Source organism: Pseudophryne corroboree (assembly GCF_028390025.1).
Source record: "Pseudophryne corroboree isolate aPseCor3 chromosome 3 unlocalized genomic scaffold, aPseCor3.hap2 SUPER_3_unloc_22, whole genome shotgun sequence".
Lineage (NCBI taxonomy): Eukaryota > Metazoa > Chordata > Amphibia > Anura > Myobatrachidae > Pseudophryne > Pseudophryne corroboree.
In genome coordinates, this window is record NW_026967511.1 from 1,136,839 (window position 1) to 1,158,975 (window position 22,137).

Consider the following 22,137-nt stretch of genomic DNA (forward strand, 5'->3'; position numbering starts at 1 on the left):
TGCTGGTTTCAAAACTTTTTTGACCATCCTCTGGATCTCCAGTGCCTTTTCCACTGGTCGAAATACTTTCTGTATCTCGGTGTCCAGTATCATTCCCAGAAATGATAACCTCATTGTTGGTTCCAATTCTGATTTTGGAAGGTTTATGATCCAACCGTGCTGTTGAAGCACTGTCAGGGATAGTGTAATGTTTTGCACCAACTTCTCCCTGGATCTTGCTTTTATCAGGAGATCGTCCAGGTAAGGAATTATGTTGACTCCTTTCTTGCGAAGGAGAACCATCATCTCTGCCATCACCTTGGTGAATATTCTCGGAGCTGTGGAGAGTCCTAATGGCAATGTCTGGAACTGGTAGTAGCAGTCCTTGAACCACAAACCTCAGGTATGCTTGATGAGGAGGGTAAATGAGAACATGCAAATAAGCATCCTTGATGTCCACCGACGCAATAAATTCCTTCTCCAAGCTGGAGATCACCGCTCTCAGGGACTCCATCTTGAATTTGAACCTTTTTTAGATAAAGATTCAGGGATTTTAGGTTCAAAATTGGTCTGACCGAGCCATCCGGCTTCGGTACCACAAACAGGCTTGAATAAAATCCTTCTTCCTGTTGTAGTGCAGGAACTAAGGTAATTACTTCGTCTTGACATAATTTCTGTATTGCGTCCAGTACATTTCTTCTGACTTGAACAGAAACTGGTAAGGCGGATTTGAAAAATCAGGATGGGGGAGATCTTGAAACTCTAACTTGTAACCTTGGGATACTATTTGTAGTATCCAAGGATCCAGATCTGATTGTACACAGACCTGACTGAAGATATTTAGACGCGCCCCCACCTGATAATACTCCCACGGGGGAGCCCCAGCATCATGCTGTGGTTTTAGCAGAGGTAGCGGTTGACTTCTGCTCCTGCAATCCTGATGGTGTTGTAGGTTTCCTACCTCTTCCCTGCCCTCTTCCTGTGAAGGGAGTACCTTTGGCTTTTTTGTGTTTGCTGGGCCGAAAAGACTGCATCGTATGTGAATGATATGCTTTCTTAGCGGGTGCCGCTGCAGAAGGAAGAAATGCTGATTTGCCTGAGGTGGTTGTCGAAATCATGGCATCCACCTGATCTCCAAATAGGGCCTCACCCTTGTAGGGGAGCGCTTCAATATTCCTCTTGGATTCCGCATATGCATTCCATGGACGAATCCACAGTGCTCTGCGAGCTGAAATCGCCATAGCTGAGGATTTTGAACCTAACAAAGCAATATCCTTCATAGCTTCCAACAAGTATTCTGCAGAATACTTTATGTGACCGAGAGTTAAGACCATTTCATCCTTATCAACTGTGTCAATATTTGCTAACAAGTTGTCTGACCATTTTTCCACAGTGTTACCCACCCATGCACAAGCAATCGTGGTCCTAAGTAACATTTCGGTAAGCATATAAAGAGACTTAAAGGTCGTCTCTAACTTACGGTCAGCTGTGTCCTTTAAAGAAGCCGACCCTGGGGCAGGTAAAATAATTTTCTTAGACATCCTAGAAATTGAGGTGTCTACCATGGGGGGGTTACTCCCATTTTTTCCTGTCTTCAGGAAAAGGGTACGCTCAGTGTTGTTATGAGAAGACAGCGTCCATAAGAAAATGGCGCTGAGTGAGTGCTCTGGAAAGTCTGAGAAGCCCTGCCCCCTGAAATGGCACGATTCTGCCTCAGCAATAGAGAATTTTTATACTGGGCGGGGTATGTAAGCCAGCGGCTAACATGTATTTACTATGTGGCCAGTGAGAGTAAGGATTTTCATGCCGCTCAGAGCACACCCCCCCCCCATGTGCCCTGCATCTTGTGCGTACTGAGACATGACTGCGCAGCGTTCCGCCGCTGCGTTTTACCTGTGAGCCGCCAACGATGACCGGAGGGCCCTTCTCTTGCAGGTCTCCGGTAATATACTCACCACTCTTCTGACTTCTGGCTCTGTTAGGGGGGTGGCGGCAGTGCTGTGGGAGTGAGCGCTAGCCATGCTTGGGCTATGTTCAGTACCCTTCAGGAGCTAATGGTGTCCTGTCAGCGGAAGCAGAGCCATGAAACTAAAGAAGTTGGTTCCTACTTCCTCCCCCTAAGTCCCACGAAGCAGGGAAGCTGATGCCAGCAGCTTCTGTGTAAAATAATAAACCTAATAAAGTCTTTTTTAGTAGAACTCTGTAGAGCTCCACTAGTGTGCGTCCAGTCTCATCGGGCACATTTTCTAAACTTAGGTCTGAAGGAGGGGCATAGAGGGAGGAGCCAGTTCACACTGTTAAAAAGTCTTAAAGTGCCGAAGGCTCCTGTGGACCTGTCTATACGCCATGGTACTATAATGGACCCCAGCTCTCTCTAGGACGTAAGAGAAAGGTTGTTCTCATGAGTCAATGAATCCAGACCAGAATTGGCGATTTTCGTAAAAATTTTTTATATATAAAGTTTTTTGGGAAGACAAATGTATTTTTCTTGTTTAGTTATTATTATTATATTTTATTTATAAGGAGCTACAAGTGTTTTGCAGCGCCGTACAAAGGACAGTACAGGGAGACAAAAATTAGCATTACAGTGAATAACAAAAATAGAGTACAGGTAACAAAGAGCACCACAATTCTCATACATAATACAGCCAAGATATAAGTAGTGAGAGAGTAATCATTGTACTACTTGGGGCTGGCGGCCATAGATAGAGATGAGCCTTTACCAGTAGGAGAAAAAGCAGGTAAAGATGGTCGCTGAGTAGGAGAGAGATGGTTAATGGTTGTTAATGTAAATGTAATTTTGTGTAACATATTTTTGTAAAAATCAGAGGGTCAGCGAGACGTTATGGAGCCAATGTATCATTTACTATTTGTTACTAATTCCCCCAAAACAACCGGACCTCCCAAATGTAAGTAGAAGGTACTGCAGCAGGTATCTCCCATACCTTCATACATGGACATTTCCAGGCAAGGGTCAGGTAAGTTTATTTTAAATACAACAACCCTAATTCACCTACAAGTAAAAAACAAAAACAAACATTTGAACAGACATAATTTATTTAAAACCAACAAATAATAAAACTATTTATTTACACAGAAAGAGACCCCCCCCCCCTCCCCCGGTAATATCATCCCACTATTGAAATGAGCTGCCAAAATGGCACCAGAAATCTTTTGCTCTTAAACTACTTTATTTCATATCTTTAATACACATATTTTTGTCTATATTTTAAACTTCAAAAATACTTTATTCTGCACAACAGCCTATGGGGGTCATTCACACACAGCCGCAATAGCGGCCCGTAGCAGTTTGCTGGTGGTGGCAAAATGCACATGTGCAGCGGCCGTGCGGACACACGTTGCGGCGTCATCTCTGAGGGCTGAACATGGGTGGGCCGGGACCATTTTCTGGGGGGCTGCGTGATGTCACATCTGCATTTTTCTGATGACCCCCCTATAAGCTTCCAGAGTGCACCTCATATCTCATCTTTTCCAAGTTACTACACATGATATGAGATCGGTAGCAGCACTACTTTCAGGATTATTACACAGAACACACATAAAGGCTGATACAGCAAATAACAGTAACACATACAATGGATTAATTAGAAATAAGGAAACATAATCATTAAGTCTAATTATCAACTGGTTCTGTGCGGGACCCATACACCTCTTTACTGCCTCCAGCAGCCCCTGGTACTGTACTGCAGCCATCTGTCCCGTCTCCTTCCACTACTGCCATCCGCTCTGTCTCCCCCCCACTACTGCCACCCGCCCTGTCTCCCCCCCATTACTGCCACCCACCCTGTCTCCCCCCACTGCTGCCACTGCCCTGTTTCCTCCCTGACATCTCAGCCCTGCTTGGGGATTCTTGGTACTGCTGGTAACAGTCCTTCATCTGCAGATGGAAGTAACCAGGGCAGTAAGGAGGCAGAAGTTGCTTCTGGTACCATGGACCCTGGTCATGTAGGGCTGGGAGAGTCAGTAAGATTATGTAATAGAGTCACCATCTTACAGGCAGCCGGTGAAGGGAGCAGAGAATGGGTGTTATGTGGCAGGAACGGGCTGGTTAGGTAACAGCCTGGCTGCTGCATTCTGTACAAGCTACAAGCGGTGCAATTCTTTTGCTGGGAGACCCAGGTAGAGGACATTGCAGTAGTCTATGCGTGATGATACAAGTGCATGTATGACTGTAGGTAGATCTGAGGGAAATAAGTGCTGGAACCTGGCTATGTTCCTCAGATGAGGATATGATTGTGGCTGATACTGATGTCTAAGTGTCACTCCACCATCCAGGACACCAAGATTCCGCACATGATCCGCATTTTGTAACTCTGAACCCACAAGCGTAAGTCTGGTTGGTAGGTAAAGCTGAGCTGTAGCCCTGCCCTTTGTTGGTGAGCTTCTATCATAAGGACCTGTTTCACCAGTACTGAGTCACAGCCAACTGTCATCACCCACACCTGGAGCTCAGCTAGACATTTAGGATTGGTATTGGGTTCTCAGTACCCGGAGAAAAAGACAGGTCATCTGTATAGCAGTGGTAGATGAGGACATGACATCTGATTATTTCACCCTGCGGTAGCATGTATATTGCAAAAAGCATAGGAGATAGGATATGAACCTTGCGGAACATTACATGGCAATGATAAGTATACTCCAGAATAAAATGGTTCCTCACCTGAGTGATGTCTATTGTGTGCAAGAGCTAATTTATTTCTGAGTATGGAAATGGCTTCTCACCTGTGTGACTTCTCTGATGTCTAACAAGTTGTGATTTCCGGATAAAACATTTCCCGCACTCAGAGCAAGAAAATAGATTCTCACCTGTGTGACTTCTGTTATGTCTAACAAAATCTGATTTGTGTGCAAAACATTTCCCACACTCAGAACATGTAAATGGCTTCTCACCTGTGTGACTTCGCTGATGTGTAACAAGTTGTGATTTCCAGGAAAAACATTTTCCGCACTCAGAACATGGAAATGGATTCTCACCTGTGTGACTTCGTTGATGTGCAACAAGTTGTGATTTTTGTGTAAAACATTTCCCACACTCAGAACATGGAAATGGCTTCTCACCTGTGTGACTTCGCTGATGTCTTGCAAGTTGTGATTTCTGTGCAAAATATTTCCCACACTCAGAGCAAGAAAATGGCTTCTCACCTGTGTGACTTCTCTGATGTCTAACAAGATCTGATTTGCGTGCAAAACATTTCCCACACTCAGAACATGGAAATGGCTTCTCACCTGTGTGACTTCTCTGATGTGTAATAAGATGCGATTTCTGTGTAAAACATTTCCCACACTCAGAACATGGAAATGGTGATGTACCTGTGTGACTTCTCTGATGTGCATCAAGAGTTTTTTTGTATGTAAAACATTTCCCACACTCAGAACAGGAATATGGTTGCTCACCTGTATGTATTCTCTTATGTATTACAAGAAGTGATTTGTATGTAAAACATTTCCCACACTCAGAACATGGAAATGCCTTCTCACCTGTGTGACTACGCGGATGTGTAATAAGATCTGATTTCCGTGCAAAACATTTCCCACACTCAGAACATGGAAATGGCCTCTCCCCTGCCTTACCTGTCTGTGGGTTAATAGGCTTTGTGTTCTGTGTAAAACATTTGGCATCTGTAGAACAGAGAAACTCTGTATCTAGTCTCAGAGCTGTAACAGATGCACCAATATCAGAGTGATCAGGAGAACATTTCCCAGGATCAGAGGGATCAGCTGATAGAGCTGGATGTATAATTGGGGTAATGGGGTTAGCTCCTGGAGAATCCTGTCTACGGTCATTATCTTTTATGTCACAATCCGGGGATAACATTAGATGTCCTTCTGAGATATTCCTGCTTGTGTGTCCATCTGCTGGAAATAAAATACATTATGGAAATGTGACATTTTCTGTAACAACATTAATCTTGTAAACAATAGGAGAAGACGACTCTCTGGGACACTTAATTGTAAATGTGTGTGTATAATAAAACATAACTTTTACTGAAGGCTTTATAATATTGTGTCTCAGACTATCATTGTGTCCACCCTCCTGAGAACACTCACAATAACAAATGTAATATTATAACAAGACTTAGATATATCTCTCTCTTGTACTGGTAACTAACCATGAAGTATAAATGGAGATGTAGTCACTCGCCAAGTCCTATGTCAGCACCAATGTAAAACAATGGATGGGGAACATATCGTATGAATTGGAGATTCTAGATGAACAATAACATTAGTCATATGAGCTGATGGATCAGAGAAATGTCTCCTAACGTTACTTCTGGAAGCATTGGTAAGGTAGCATTCCTTTATGTGTGTGCTCATACGCTGGTAAGCCTGTACATGTGTTACTCACCCTTATATAAGGTATATTGCTACAGCAGAAGAGGTGTGGAACAAGGTACTTTACATGCAATACACCATATTATACACTGCAATCATCATCATCATCTGCTAGGTTATAATCCACTGTTACACCCCCATCATCAGTGTCTTACCTCTATTCTCTCAATAGTAATAAGGATGATGTGTGTACGGTAAGTATGATATAGAGAATTACATATCAAAATCTATACTTTACTATAGTCTATAGTCTTTAGTCTTTCCTGCACGCTCCAGACACCTGACTTGGAGGTGCTTTTGCCTCAGGTGGGAGCAAATGCTCCCCCACTACTGCTGGGGACAGAACAGGCCGCCCACGGTCACTGGAGCACGGCAGTGATATTGGGAAGTGAGGTGGCTGCCATTTTGGATCCCGGTGCCCGGCCATTGCATGCTTTGCCTTCAATAAGGTATAAAATTGATATAAGCTGCTACCTGACAGCTGGACCGGGGTCACTACACTAAATTGAAGCCTTTCCCTGGAGGTGAAACTACCTTCTATTTATATGGTACCACTATAATCTACTTCCTCTCTGTCTACCTGCAGAGCCCAGTATCAAGTATCATCTGAGTACAGCTCATTACACTCTGATTACAACCTCACAGTATATTATTGTGGATTTATTCACTGAATATACTGTATTTTGCCACTTGTGTGTCTCTCTGTGCTTCACGTCTGTGATGACGCTGACATCTAGTGGAATTTTTCGGTTATAAATGTGTTATTTGAGTTGCTTTACATCATGTTTACTTGAAATTTTGGCTCTGATACCCCCGGCACCCCGACTAAGTATGTAATTTTGAACTGAGTCATCTTGATGTAACCCCGTGACAGCGTACTACTGCTCCTTTTATTTATATATCATTTGTATTTTCCATTCTCTGAGCGGTCCGTCTCTTTGTAGTGGGCTTACCATGCCTCCAAGAAAGGTTAAAAATGTACAACATCAGCCGCATCTGTCCATCTCTTTGGTATCTCGAATTCAGGTGGTTTTTCTGAGACTGCTACAACATCATCTGCTTTTTCTTGTCAGTCGCACAGCTCAGCTGTAATGGCTGAAGACATCTTAAGACACTCTAGATGGTCCTGTTACTCTACGCTCTATACATTCTATGTTATCTACATTTAAGGCCTGAAATAACCTCAGAACTTAACTCTAATATTAAAGCTTTGAGGTCCGATATCAGTGAGATTGCCACTCGTACAGACTAAGATGAAAGAGATTGTTGCGTCTCACAAAGATCTGATTTCAGCACATGACACCCTTCAGGAAGGCCCTGTCTCTATTCGTGATAAAGTCGTTGATTTAGAAGACAGGTCTCGGAGAAATAATATCAGAATAATGGGCGTTCAGGATTCTGTTACAAATGCTGAGCTTTATGATTATGCCACGGTCCTCTTTTCAGAAACTTTTACAGAAGGCTTCTGCCACGGACCTTCTTATTGATAGGATCCATAGACTCCCAAAGTCCAAACAGGCCCCTATCCAAGCTCCGAAGGACACTCTGCTCAGGGTCCACTTTTTTCATATTAAAGAACATATTCTACAGGCTGCTTTGCCTTCCTCATCTACAGCTGAGTGCCTGGATAATCTGCAGCTATTTCCAGATATTTCTCCTGTGACGCTGGACAAAAAGTGTCTATTCCACCCAAGGAAATGTACAATACAAATGGGGCTTTCCTACTAAGATTATTGTGATGTGAAACGGCGCCTTCACAGTGATCTCTTCACCCGAGGATGGCCCTGCTATTCTGAAAAAGTGGGACACTCCTGTTGACAGTCCTTCATGACACTTTACCTAAACCAATCCCGGAGGAGTTGTCTCCCATCTTGAAGTAATATGCTAAAGGAGTAAAACTGTTAGAGACAATCAGGGTTTATTTCCTACTGTAACATGTGCCAACTGGGACCAAGTTACTGGGCATGGATCTATTTTTGGGCCAGATTTATTTGCTCTTGTTATGGGTATAAAACGTATATTTTTATCTTTATTTCCTGTGCTATATAATTGCTATATGGTATATGGTCTGATATTCTTTCCACTGTTATGTTACATAATACCTTTCTAGAATGTTTGGGTGTTCAGGTAAAGCATGACTGATTCATGTAACTTCCTGTTGCCCTTATAACTGTGTTGGTAGAACCTACATTGGATATCAGGTCATGTTCTTGGTCTTTAAATCCTTTGGATACACTGGTTACATTGAGATTTGATATTTCTTTGTACAATTGTTACTATGATGACTAGATTTTGCACTCTCGTATGGCTACTTGGGGTAATCGGTGAGTTTCCCTATTAGGCCCGACCGCCACCTTTTGCCACCTTTCTGTCACGGTACCCTAGTGACGGAATCTCTAGCTCCTTTATGGACGCTATTTCTGTTTGTCTCCCATTTTTGTTCCCTATTTTATTTTTCTGTGATATGATAGTTTGTAGTACGCACACGTCCTACAGACTCTACTGGACTTTACACAGATGATCCTAGATGTTTCATACCATGATCTGATCTCTCTCTATCACGGTGAAGTTTTTAAGTCTTAATGTAAAAGGTCTTAATTCTCCCTGTAAGAGACGTCTTGCAATAAAATATTTCACTGACCAGAAGGCGGCGGTGGTAGCCATTCAGGAATCACATGTTCCATTGCACTCTCCCCCTCAGTTTACCAATAACTACCCAGCATGCTCTATCTCCTGTGGTGTAGCCATCCTTTCCCATAGATCCTGCCCCTTTCACCTGGAAAGCAAGTGGGTGGATTGCAATGGTAGATATTGGATTCTAGTTGGGAAAATTAATTATAAATGTCACCCTCACTTCCCTCTATTCCCCTCTTGCCAGACAACCCCGATGTCTTTATATATATCTCCAAACAATGAATCATAGGGCGCTAACAATCACTTTCCACTATATCAGCAAATGCAAATGACCACATATATATATATATATATATATATATATAGATAGATAGATATATAGATAGATAGATAGATATATAGATAGCAATTTATTAAGAGCACAAATGGCTCAAAGAGATAACCCTTTCAAAAACACATAGCAAATAATTTGTGTCATAGATGATGTGATGGGTAAGTTTTTCTCTCTTCTCACCCTGGAAGTTTGGAGGTGTTTTGGTTTGGTTCTGGCTAACAGTAGGACCGTTTCAGAGGGCTGCTACACTACAGCGCAGGATAAAGGTGATTTTGGTCTATATATATATATATATATAATTTTACAGTACACAGTATGGTTGCTGGTGGCACACAGTAACATGATGTGAGGGGAGATCAGGAGTATAATAGGGGCTGATGGCTCCTGATGTATGAGATACACCAGAGAGTGTGGGGAGGAGACTGGTCAGATCTCTGGGCTGGTAACACACAGTCACATGAGGTGAGGGGGGAGAACAGGGGTATAATAGAGGCTGATGGCTCCTGATGTATGGGATACACCAGAGAGTGTGGGGAGAAGACTGGTCAGATATCAGGGCTGGTAACACACAGTGACATGATGTGAGGGGGAGAGCAGGAGCATAATAGGAGATGATGGCTCCTGATGTATGACATACACCAGAGAGTGTGGAGAGGAGACTGGTCAGATCACTGGGCTGGTAACACACAGTGACATGATGTGAGGGGGAGAGCAGGAGTATGATAGGGGCTGATGGCTCCTGATGTATGAGATACACCAGAGAGTGTGGGGAGGAGACTGGTCAGATCTCTGGGCTGGTAACACACAGTGACATGATGTGAGGGGGAGAGCAGGAGTATAATAGGGGCTGATGGCTCCTGATGTATGAGATACACCAGAGAGTGTGGGGAGAAGACTGGTCAGATCCCAGGGCTGGTAACACACAGTGACATGATGTAAGGGGGAGAGCAGGAGTATAATAAAAGATGATGGCTCCTGATGTATGAGATACACCAGAGAGTGTGGAGAGGAGACTGGTAAGATCTCTGGGCTGGTAACACACAGTGACATGATGTGAGGGGGAAAGCAGGAGTATAATAGGGAATGTTGTCTCCTGATGTATGAGATACACCAGAGAGCGTGGGGAGGAGACTGGTCAGATTTCTAGGCTGGTAACACACAGTGACATGATGTGAGGGGAGAGCAGGAGTATAATAGGGGGTGATGTCTCCTGATGTATGAGATACACCAGAGAGCGTGGGGAGGAGACTGGTCAGATCTCTGGGCTGGTAACACACAGTGACATGATGTGAGGGGGAGAGCGGGAGTATAATATATAATAGGGGCAGATGGTTCCTGATGTATGAGATACACCAGAGAGTGTGGGGAGAAGACTGGTCAGATCTCAGGGCTGGTAACACACAGTGACATGATGTGAGGGGGAGAGCATGAGTATAATAGGAGATGATGGCTCCTGATGTATGAGATACACCAGAGAGTGTGGAGAGGAGATTGGTCAGAGCTCTGGGCTGGTAACACACAGTGACATGATGTGAGGGGGGAGAACAGGAGTATAATAGGGGCTGATGGCTCCTGATGTATGAGATACACCAGAGAGTGTGGGGAGGAGACTGGTCAGATCTCTGGGCTGGTAACGCACAGTGACATGATATGAGGGGGAGAACAGGAGTATAATAGGGGCTGATGTCTCCTGATGTATGAGATACACCAGAGAGTGTGGGGAGGAGACTGGTCAGATTTCTAGGCTGGTAACACACAGTGACATGATGTGAGGGGGAGAGCAGGAGTATAACAGGGGCTGATGTCTCCTGATGTATGAGATACACCAGAGAGTGTGGGGAGGAGACTGGTCAGATCTCTGGGCTGGTAACACACAGTGACATGATGTGGGAGGGGAGCAGGAGTATAATAGGGGCTGATGTCTCCTGATGTATGAGATACACCAGAGAGTGTGGGGAGGAGACTGGTCAGATCTCTGGGCTGGTAACACAGAATGACATGATGTGAGGGGGAGATCAGGAGTATAAATAAGATTTTACTTACCGATAAATCTATTTCTCGTAGTCCGTAGTGGATGCTGGGACTCCGTAAGGACCATGGGGAATAGCGGCTCCGCAGGAGACGGGGCACAAAATAAAAGCTTGAGATATCAGGTGGTGTGCACTGGCTCCTCCCCCTATGACCCTCCTCCAAGCCAGTTAGGATAGTGTGCCCGGACGAGCGTACATAATAAGGAAGGATATTGAATCCCGGGTAAGACTCATACCAGCCACACCAATCACACCGTACAACTCGTGATCTGAACCCAGTTAACAGTATGATAAATTTAAAGGAGCCTCTGAAAAGATGGCTCAACAATAATAACCCGAATTTTTTGTAACAATAACTATATACAAGTATTGCAGACAATCCGCACTAGGGATGGGCGCCCAGCATCCACTACGGACTACGAGAAATAGATTTATCGGTAAGTAAAATCTTATTTTCTCTAACGTCCTAAGTGGATGCTGGGACTCCGTAAGGACCATGGGGATTATACCAAAGCTCCCAAACGGGCGGGAGAGTGCGGATGACTCTGCAGCACCGAATGAGAGAACTCCAGGTCCTCCTCAGCCAGGGTATCAAATTTGTAGAATTTAGCAAACGTGTTTGCCCCTGACCAAGTAGCTGCTCGGCAAAGTTGTAAAGCCGAGACCCCTCGGGCAGCCGCCCAAGATGAGCCCACTTTCCTTGTGGAATGGGCTTTTACTGATTTTGGCTGTGGCAATCCTGCCACGGAATGTGCAAGCTGAATTGTACTACAAATCCAACGAGCAATCGTCTGCTTTGAAGCAGGAGCACCCAGCTTGTTGGGTGCATACAGGATAAACAGCGAGTCAGTTTTCCTGACTCCTGCCGTCCTGGAAACATATATTTTCAAGGCCCTGACAACGTCCAGCAACTTAGAGTCCTCTAAGTCCCTAGTAGCCGCAGGTACCACAATAGGTTGGTTCATGTGAAATGCAGAAACCACCTTAGGTAGAAATTGAGGACGAGTCCTCAATTCCGCCCTGTCAGAATGAAAATTTAGGTAAGGGCTTTTACATGATAAAGCCGCCAATTCTGACACACGCCTAGCTGAAGCCAAGGCCAACAGCATCGACACCTTCCACGTGAGATATTTTAAATCTACCGTAGACAATGGTTCAAACCAGTGTGATTTTAGAAATCTCAACACAACATTGAGATCCCAAGGTGCCACTGGAGGCACAAAAGGAGGCTGTATGTGCAGCACCCCTTTCACAAATGTCTGAACTTCAGGTACTGAAGCCAGTTCTTTCTGGAAGAATATCGACAGGGCCGAAATTTGAACCTTAATGGACCCTAATTTTAGGCCCATAGACAGTCCTGTTTGCAGGAAATGCAAGAAACGACCCAGTTGAAATTCCTGTGTAGGGGCCTTCTTGGCCTCACACCACGCAACATATTTACGCCAAATGCGGTGATAATGTTTTGCGGTTACTTCCTTTCTGGCTTTTACCAGAGTAGGGATGACTTCTTCTGGAATGCCCTTGTCCTTCAGGATCCGGCGTTCAACCGCCATGCCGTCAAACGCAGCCGCGGTAAGTCTTGGAACAGACAAGGCCCCTGCAGTAGCAGGTCCTGTCTTAGAGGTAGAGGCCACGGTTCGTCCGTGAGCATCTCTTGAAGTTCCGGGTACCAAGACCTCCTTGGCCAATCCGGAACCACGAGTATAGTTCTTACTCCTCTCCTTCTTATGATTCTCAATACTTTCGGTATGAGGGGCAGAGGAGGGAATACATACACTGACTGGTACACCCACGGCGTTACCAGAGCGTCCACTGCTATTGCCTGAGGGTCCCTTGACCTGGCGCAATATCTGTCCAGTTTTTTGTTTAGACGTGACGCCATCATGTCCACCTTTGGTCTTTCCCAACGGTTTACAATTTGGTGGAAGACTTCTGGGTGAAGTCCCCACTCTCCCGGGTGAAGGTCGTGTCTGCTGAGGAAGTCTGCTTCCCAGTTGTCCACTCCCGGAATGAACACTGCTGACAGTGCTATCACATGATTTTCCGCCCAGCGAAGAATCCTTGCAGTTTCTGCCATTGCCCTCCTGCTTCTCGTGCCGCCCTGTCTGTTTATGTGGGCGACTGACGTGATGTTGTCCGACTGGATCAACACCGCCTGACCCTGAAGCAGAGGTTTTGCTTGAATTAAGGCATTGTAAATGGCCCTTAGTTCTAGAATGTTTATATGAAGAGATGTTTCCATGCTTGACCACAAGCCCTGGAAATTCCTTCCCTGTGTGACTGCTCCCCAGCCTCTTAGGCTGGCATCCATGGTTACCAGGATCCAATCCTGAATGCCAAATCTGCGGCCCTCTAGTAGATGAGCCCTCTGAAGCCACCACAGGAGAGACACCCTTGTCCTTGGCGACAGGGTTATCCGTTGATGCATCTGAAGATGCGATCCGGACCATTTTCCCAGTAGATCCCACTGAAAAGTTCTTGCATGGAATCTTCCGAATGGAATCGCTTCGTAAGAAGCCACCCTTTTTCCCAGGACCCTTGTGCACTGATGCACTGAGACCTGTCCTGGTTTTAGGAGGTTCCTGACTAGCTCGGATAACTCCCTGGCCTTCTCCTCCGGGAGAAACACCTTCTTCTGGACTGTGTCCAGAATCATTCCTAAGAACAGTAGACGTGTCGTTGGAATCAGCTGCGATTTTGGAATATTTAGAATCCATCCGTGCTGACTTAGCACTACCTGAGATAGTGCCACTCCGACTTCTAACTGTTCCTTGGTTCTTGCCCTTATCAGGAGATTGTCCAAGTAAGGGATAATTAAGATGCCTTTTCTTCGTAGAAGAATCATCATTTCGGCCATTACCTTGGTAAAGACCCGAGGCGCCGTGGACAATCCAAACGGCAGCGTCTGAAACTGATAATGACAGTTTTGTACTACAAACCTGAGGTACCCTTGGTGAGAAGGATATATTTGGACGTGGAGATAAGCATCCTTGATGTCCAGCGACACCATATAGTCCCCCTCTTCCAGGTTCGCTATCACCGCTCTGAGTGACTCCATCTTGAATTTGAACCTTTTTATGTAAGTGTTCAAAGATTTTAGATTTAATATTGGTCTCACCGAGCCGTCCGGCTTCGGTACCACAAATAGTGTGGAATAATACCCCTTCCCCTGTTGTAAGAGGGGTACCTTGATTATCACTTGCTGGGAGTACAGCTTGTGAATGGCTTCCAGAACTGCCTCCCTGTCGGAGGGAGACTTTGGTAAAGCAGACTTCAGGAACCGATGAGGAGGAAACGCCTCGAATTCCAGTTTGTACCCCTGTGATACTACCTGTAGAATCCAGGGATCCACTTGCGAGTGAGCCCACTGCGCGTTGAAATTCTTGAGACGGGCCCCCACCGTGTCTGAGTCTGCTTGTAAAGCCCCAGCGTCATGCTGAAGACTTGGCAGAAGCAGGGGAGGGCTTCTGCTCCTGGGAAGCGGCTGCATGGTGCTGCCTTTTTCCTCTTCCTCTGCCCTTGGGCAGAAAAGAGTGGCCTTTTGCTCGCTTGTACTTATGGGAACGAAAGGACTGAGTTTGAAAAGACTGTGTCTTTTTCTGTTGATGTGAAGTAACCTGGGGTAAAAAGGTGGATTTTCCAGCCGTTGCCGTGGCCACCAGGTCTGTTAGACCAGCCCCAAATAACTCCTCCCACTTATACGGCAATACTGTACTTCCATGTGCCGTTTGGAATCTGCGTCCCCTGACCACTGTCTGGTCCATAATGCTCTTCTGGCAGAGATGGACATTGCGCTTACTCTTGATGCCAGGGTACAAATATCCCTCTGCGCATCACGCATATATAGCAATGCATCCTTTAAATGTTCTATAGTTAACAGAATATTGTCCCTATCCAGGGTATCAATATTCTCAGTCAGGGAATCCGCCCATGCGACTCCAGCACTGCACATCCAGGCTGATGCGATTGCTGGTCGCAGTATAACACCAGTATGTGTGTATATACTTTTCAGGATATTTTCCAGCCTCCTAGCAGCTGGTTCTTTGAGGGTGGCCGTATCAGGGGACGGTAACGCTACTTGTTTAGATAAACGTGTGAGCGCCTTATCTACCCTAGGGGGTGTTTCCCACCGTGCCCTAACCTCTGGCGGGAAGGGATATAATGCTAATAACTTATTAGAAATTAGCTGTTTTTTATCGGGGGAAACCCACGCTTTATCACACACCTCATTTATTTCATCAGACTCAGGAAAAACTATTGGCAGTTTTTTCACACCCCACATAATACCCGCCTTTGAGGTATTTGTAGTGTCCGAAAGGTTCAATGCCTCTTTCATTGCCGTGATCATGTAACGTGTGGCCCTACTGGACATTACGTTTGTCTCGTCACCGTCGACACTAGACTCAGTATCTGTATCTGGATCCGTGTCGACCCACTGAGGTAGCGGCCGTTTTAGGGCCCCTGAGGGTGTCTGAGACGCCTGAACAGGCACTAATTGATTTGCCGGCTTTCTCATGTCGTCAACAGTTTTTTGCAAATTGCTGACATTATCACTTAATTGTTTAAAAACACAATCATCCAGTCAGGTGTCGACTCCCTAGGGGGTGACATCACTAACACAGGCAACTGCTCTGCCTCCACCTCATTTTCCTCCTCATACATGTCGACACACACGTACCGACACACAGCACACACACCGGGAATGCTCTGAAAGAGGACAGGACCCCACTTAGCCCTTTGGAGAGACAGAGGGAGAGTCTGCCAGCACACACCCAGCGCTATATATATACAGGGATAACCTTATATAAGTGTTAATCCCTTATAGCTGCTGTTAATCTAGTTATTTGCTGCCAAAATGCCCCCCCTTCTCTTTTTTACCCTGAATCAGATGCAGTACTGCAGGGGAGAATCAGGGAGCCGTCCTTCCAGCGGAGCTGTGAGGGAAAAATGGCGCCAGTGTGCTGAGGAGATAGGCCCCGCCCCTTCACGACGTCCTTAACTCCCGCTTTTTTGTGTAAAATGGCAGGGGAAAAAATACATCCATATAGCCCTGGAGCTATATGTGATGTATTCCTTTAGCCAGCTAAGGTATATGTGTTATATTGCGTCTCAGGGCGCTCCCCCCCAGCGCCCTGCACCCTCAGTGACCGGAGTGTGAAGTGTGCTGAGAGCAATGGCGCACAGCTGCGGTGCTGTGCGCTACCTTAGTCTTGAAGACAGGATGTCTTCTGCCGCCGCTTTCACCGGACCTCTTCGTCTCTTCTGGCTCTGTAAGGGGGACGGCGGCGCGGCTCCGGTGACCCATCCAGGCTGAACCTGTGATCGTCCCTCTGGAGCTAATGTCCAGTAGCCTAAGAAGCCCAATCCACTCTGCACTCAGGTGAGTCCGTTTCTTCTCCCCTTAGTCCCACGATGCAGTGAGCCTGTTGCCAGCAGGACTCACTGAAAATAATAAACCTAACTAAACTTTTATTCTAAGCAGCTCAGGAGAGCCACCTAGTTTGCACCCTTCTCGGCCGGGCACAAAAATCTAACTGGCTTGGAGGCGGGTCATAGGGGGAGGAGCCAGTGCACACCACCTGATATCTCAAGCTTTTATTTTGTGCCCTGTCTCCTGCGGAGCCGCTATTCCCCATGGTCCTTACGGAGTCCCAGCATCCACTTAGGACGTTAGAGAAAATAATAATAGGACACCACAAGCTGCTCCCCCTGTATAATAATAACAACAACAACAGGACACCGCAGGCTGCTCCTCCTGTATAATAACTGGACACCACAGGCTGCTCCTCCTGTATAATAATAACAATAATAACAGGACACCACAGGCTGCTACTCCTGTATAATAACAACAACAGGACACCGCAGGCTGCTCCTCCTGTATAATAACTGGACACCACAGGCTGCTCCTCCTGTATAATAATAACAATAATAACAGGACACCACAGGCTGCTCCTCCTATATAATAATAATAATAATAACAGGACACCACAGGCTGCTCCTCCTGTATAATAACAATAACAGGACACCACAGGCTGCTCCTCCTATATAATAATAATAATAATAATAATAATAACAACAGGACACCACAGGCTGCTCCCCCTGTTTAAGAACAGCACTATTACCTGATGACTTCTCTCAGCTCCTTCCCACCTAGAGATCCGGATAGAGTTATGGAGCACAGGGGGGCGGGGAAAAGGCCGGATGTAAGGTGTTACTCGGAAGTATGGTGGAGCGCACAAGATGAATGAGTAGTGGAACGCACGGACCAGAAGTGATCGGGGAGGCGGAAGTAGGGTGGAACGCACAGAGCGGAAGTGGCGTGTCAGGGCTCCGGAGGTGTACCGCTGCAGAGGGCTCCGGCCTGGGGTTCCCAGCTGTGTGTGTGGGGGATGATCAGTGATATAGGGGGGTATATGAGAGCAGGACCCCCTGTTACCATGGTAGTGAGTGTCCGCATAGTGTGTGTATGCTGGGAGGCCTATGGTGGCACTGTGCAGCCATCTACATTGTGTACAGCTGGTGATGTCCCCTGACTGGTGGTGATACCCCTGTTCTGTCTGTGTGATGTGCTCATTGCCCCTGTGCCCCCTGTGTTACTGTCCTGTGCCCCCCACCGTGTTACTGTCCTGTGCCCCCCACGTGTTACTGTCCTATGCCCCCTGTGTGTTACTGTCCTGTGCCCCCCTGTGTATTACTGTTCTGTGCCCCCCTGTGTGTTACTGTCCTGTGCCCCCCTGTGTGTTACTGTCCTGTGTCCCCCTGTGTGTTACTGTCCTGTGCCCCCCTGTGTGTTACTGTCCTGTGCCCCCCTGTGTGTTACTGTCCTGTGCCCCCCTGTGTGTTACTGTCCTGTGCCCCCCTGTGTGTTACTGTCCTGTGCCCCCCTGTGTGTTACTGTCCTGTGTCCCCCTGTGTGTTACCGTCCTGTGCCCCCCTGTGTGTTACCGTCCTGTGCCTCCCTGTGTGTTACCGTCCTGTGCCCCCCTGTGTGTTACCGTCCTGTGCCTCCCTGTGTGTTACCGTCCTGTGCCCCCCTGTGTGTACCTGTCCTGTGCCCCCCTGTGTTACTGTCCTGTGCCCCCTGTGTGTACCTGTCCTGTGCCCCCCTGTGTTACTGTCCTGTGCCCCCTGTGTGTACCTGTCCTGTGCCCCCCTGTGTGTTACTGTCCTGTGCCCCCGGTGTGTTACTGTCCTGTGCCCCCTGTGTGTTACTGTCCTGTGCCCCCCTGTGTGTTACTGTCCTGTGCCCCCTGTGTGTTCCTGTCCTGTGCCCCCTGTGTGTACCTGTCCTGTGCCCCCCTGTGTGTTACTGTCCTGTGCCCCCTGTGTGTTACTGTCCTGTGCCCCCCTGTGTGTTACTGTCCTGTGCCCCCCTGTGTGTTACTGTCCTGTGCCCCCCTGTGTGTTACTGTCCTGTGTCCCCCTGTGTGTTACTGTCCTGTGCCCCCCTGTGTGTTACTGTCCTGTGCCCCCCTGTGTGTTACTGTCCTGTGCCCCCTGTGTGTTCCTGTCCTGTGCCCCCTGTGTGTACCTGTCCTGTGCCCCCCTGTGTGTTACTGTCCTGTGCTTCTGTACAATCTGTGTTACTATCCTGTGCCCCCTACTGTGTGTTACTGTCCTGTGCCCCCTGTGTTACTGTCCTGTGCCCTCCTGTGTGTTACTGTCCTGTGCCCCCTGTGTGTTACTGTCCTGTGCCCCCCTGTGTGTTACTGCCCTGTGCCCCCCCCGTGTGTTACTGTCCTGTGCCCCCCTGTGTGTTACTGTCCTGTGCCCCCTGTGTGTTACTGTCCTGTGCCCCCTGTGTTACTGTCCTGTGCTCCCCTGTGTGTTACTGCCCTGTGCCCCCCTGTGTGTTTTGTCCTGTGCCCCCCTGTGTGTTACCGTCCTGTGCCTCCCTGTGTGTTACTGTCCTGTGCCCCCCTGTGTATTACTGTTCTGTGCCCCCCTGTGTGTTACTGTCCTGTGCCCCCTCTGTGTGTTACTGCCCTGTGCCCCCCTAGTGTGTTACTGTCCTGTGCCCACCCTGTGTTACTGTCCTGTGCCCCATGTGTGTTACCGTCCTGTGCCCCCTGTGTGTTACCATCCTGTGCCCCCTGTGTGTTACCACCCTGTGCCCCCCTGTGTGTTACTGTCCTGTGCCCCCCTAGTGTGTTACTGTCCTGTGCACCCCCCTGTGTGTTACTGTTCTGTGCTTCTGTACAATCTGTGTTACTATCCTGTGCCCCCTACTGTGTGTTACAGTTCTGTGCCCCCTACTGTGTGTTACTGTCCTGTGCCCCCCTGTGTGTTACTGTCCTGTGCCCCCCTGTGTGTTTCTGCCCTGTGCACCCCTGTGTGTTACTGTCCTGTGCCCCCTGTGTGTTACCGTCCTGTGCCCCCTGTGTGTTACCGCTCTGTGCCCCCCCTGTGTGTTACTGTCCTGTGCCCCCTGTGTGTTACTGTCCTGTGCCCCCTGTGTGTTACTGTCCTGTGCACCCTGTGTGTTACTGTCCTGTGCCCCCTGTGTGTTACTGTCCTGTGCTCCCCCCATGTATGTTACTGTCCTGTGCCCACCCTGTTACTGTCCTGTGCCCCCTGTGTGTTACCGTCCTGTGCCCCCTGTGTGTTACCGCCCTGTGCCCCCCTGTGTGTTACTGTCCTGTGCCCACCCTGTGTTACTGTCCTGTGCCCCCTGTGTGTTACCGTCCTGTGCCCCCTGTGTGTTACCATCCTGTGCCCCCTGTGTGTTACCACCCTGTGCCCCCCTGTGTGTTACTGTCCTGTGCCCCCCTAGTGTGTTACTGTCCTGTGCACCCCCCTGTGTGTTACTGTCCTGTGCCCCCTACTGTGTGTTACAGTCCTGTGCCCCCTACTGTGTGTTACTGTCCTGTGCCCCCTACTGTGTGTTACTGTCCTGTGCCCCCCTGTGTGTTACTGTCCTGTGCCCCCCTGTGTTACTGTCCTGTGCCCCCCTGTGTTACTGTCCTGTGCCCCCCTGTGTGTTACTGTCCTGTGCTCCCCCCATGTGTGTTACTGTCCTGTGCCCCCTGTGTGTTACCGTCCTGTGCTCCCCCTGTGTTACTGTCCTGTGCCCCCTGTGTGTTACTGTCCTGTGCCCCCTGTGTGTTACTGTCCTGTGCCCCCCTGTGTGTTACTGTCCTGTGCCCCCCTGTGTGTTACTGTCCTGTGCCCCCCTGTGTGTTACTGTCCTGTGCCCTCCTGTGTGTTACCGCCCTGTGCTCCCCCCATGTGTGTTACTGTCCTGTGCCCCCCCTCATGTGTTACTGTCCTGTGCCCCTGTGTGTTACTGTCCTGTGCCCCCTGTGTGTTACTGCCCTGTGCCCCCTGTGTGTTACTGCCCTGTGCCCCCTGTGTGTTACTGTCCTGTGCCCCCTGTGTGTTACTGTCCTGTGCCCCCCTAGTGTGTTACTGTCCTGTGCACCCCCCTGTGTGTTACTGTCCTGTGCCCCCTGTGTGTTACTGTCCTGTGCCCCCCTGTGTGTTACTGTCCTGTTCCCCCTGTGTGTTACTGTCCTGTGCACCCCCCTGTGTGTTACTGTCCTGTGCCCCCCTGTGTGTTACTGTCCTGTGCCCCCCTGTGTGTTACTGTCCTGTGCTTCTGTACAATCTGTGTTACTATCCTGTGCCCCCTACTGTGTGTTACAGTCCTGTGCCCCCTACTGTGTGTTACAGTCCTGTGCCCCCTACTGTGTGTTACTGTCCTGTGCCCCCCTGTGTGTTACTGTCCTGTGCCCCCCCTGTGTGTTACTGTCCTGTGCCCCCCTGTGTGTTACTGTCCTGTGCCCCCCTGTGTGTTACCGTCCTGTGCTCCCCCCATGTGTGTTACTGTCCTGTGCCCCCCTGTGTATTACCGCCCTGTGCTCCCCCCATGTGTGTTACTGTCCTGTGCCCCCTACTGTGTGTTACTGTCCTGTGCCCCCTCCTGTGTGTTACTGTCCTGTGCCCCTCTGTGTGTTACCGTCCTGTGCCCCCTACTGTGTGTTACTGTCCTGTGCCCCCTCCTGTGTGTTACTGTCCTGTGCCCCTCTGTGTGTTACCGTCCTGTGCCCCCTACTGTGTGTTACTGTCCTGTGCCCCCTCCTGTGTGTTACTGTCCTGTGCCCCCTCCTGTGTGTTACTGTCCTGTGCCCCTCTGTGTGTTACCGTCCTGTGCTCCCCCATGTGTGTTACTGTCCTGTGCCCCCCCGTGTGTTACTGTCCTGTGCCCCCTCCTGTGTGTTACTGTCCTGTGCCCCCTCCTGTGTGTTACTGTCCTGTGCCCCCTACTGTGTGTTACTGTCCTGTGCCCCCTGTGTGTTACCGTCCTGTGCTCCCCCATGTGTGTTACTGTCCTTTGCCCCCCCGTGTGTTACTGTCCTGTGCCCCCTCCTGTGTGTTACTGTCCTGTGCCCCTCTGTGTGTTACCGTCCTGTGCTCCCCCATGTGTGTTACTGTCCTGTGCCCCCCCGTGTGTTACTGTCCTGTGCCCCCTCCTGTGTGTTACTGTCCTGTGCCCCCTCCTGTGTGTTACTGTCCTGTGCCCCCCTGTGTGTTACTGTCCTGTGCCCCCTGTGTGTTACCGTCCTGTGCCCCCTCCTGTGTGTTACTGTCCTGTGCCCCCTCCTGTGTGTTACTGTCCTGTGCCCCCTGTGTGTTACTGTCCTGTGCTCCCTGTGTGTTACCGCCCTGCGCTCCCCTGTGTGTTACTGTCCTGTGCCCCCTGTGTGTTACTGTCCTGTGCCCCCCCCCGTGTGTTACTGTCCTGTGCCCCCCCCGTGTTACTGTCCTGTGCCCCCTCTGTGTGTTACTGTCCTGTGCCCCCTCTGT

The 22,137-nt window shown here is 48.4% G+C and overlaps 1 protein-coding gene across 1 annotated transcript in view; it reads right to left on the reverse strand.

Moving 5' to 3' along the window:
* Nucleotides 1-3,794: 3,794 nt before the first annotated feature.
* Nucleotides 3,795-22,137, reverse strand: part of LOC134983723 (zinc finger protein 585A-like) — a 117,458-nt gene continuing 99,115 nt past the window's right edge. Inside the window, exon 7 of the mRNA XM_063949369.1 lies at nt 3,795-5,851. Coding sequence (XP_063805439.1) covers nt 4,688-5,851 — 1,164 coding nt within the window. The 3' untranslated portion in view covers nt 3,795-4,687. The remainder of the gene's footprint in view (nt 5,852-22,137) is intronic.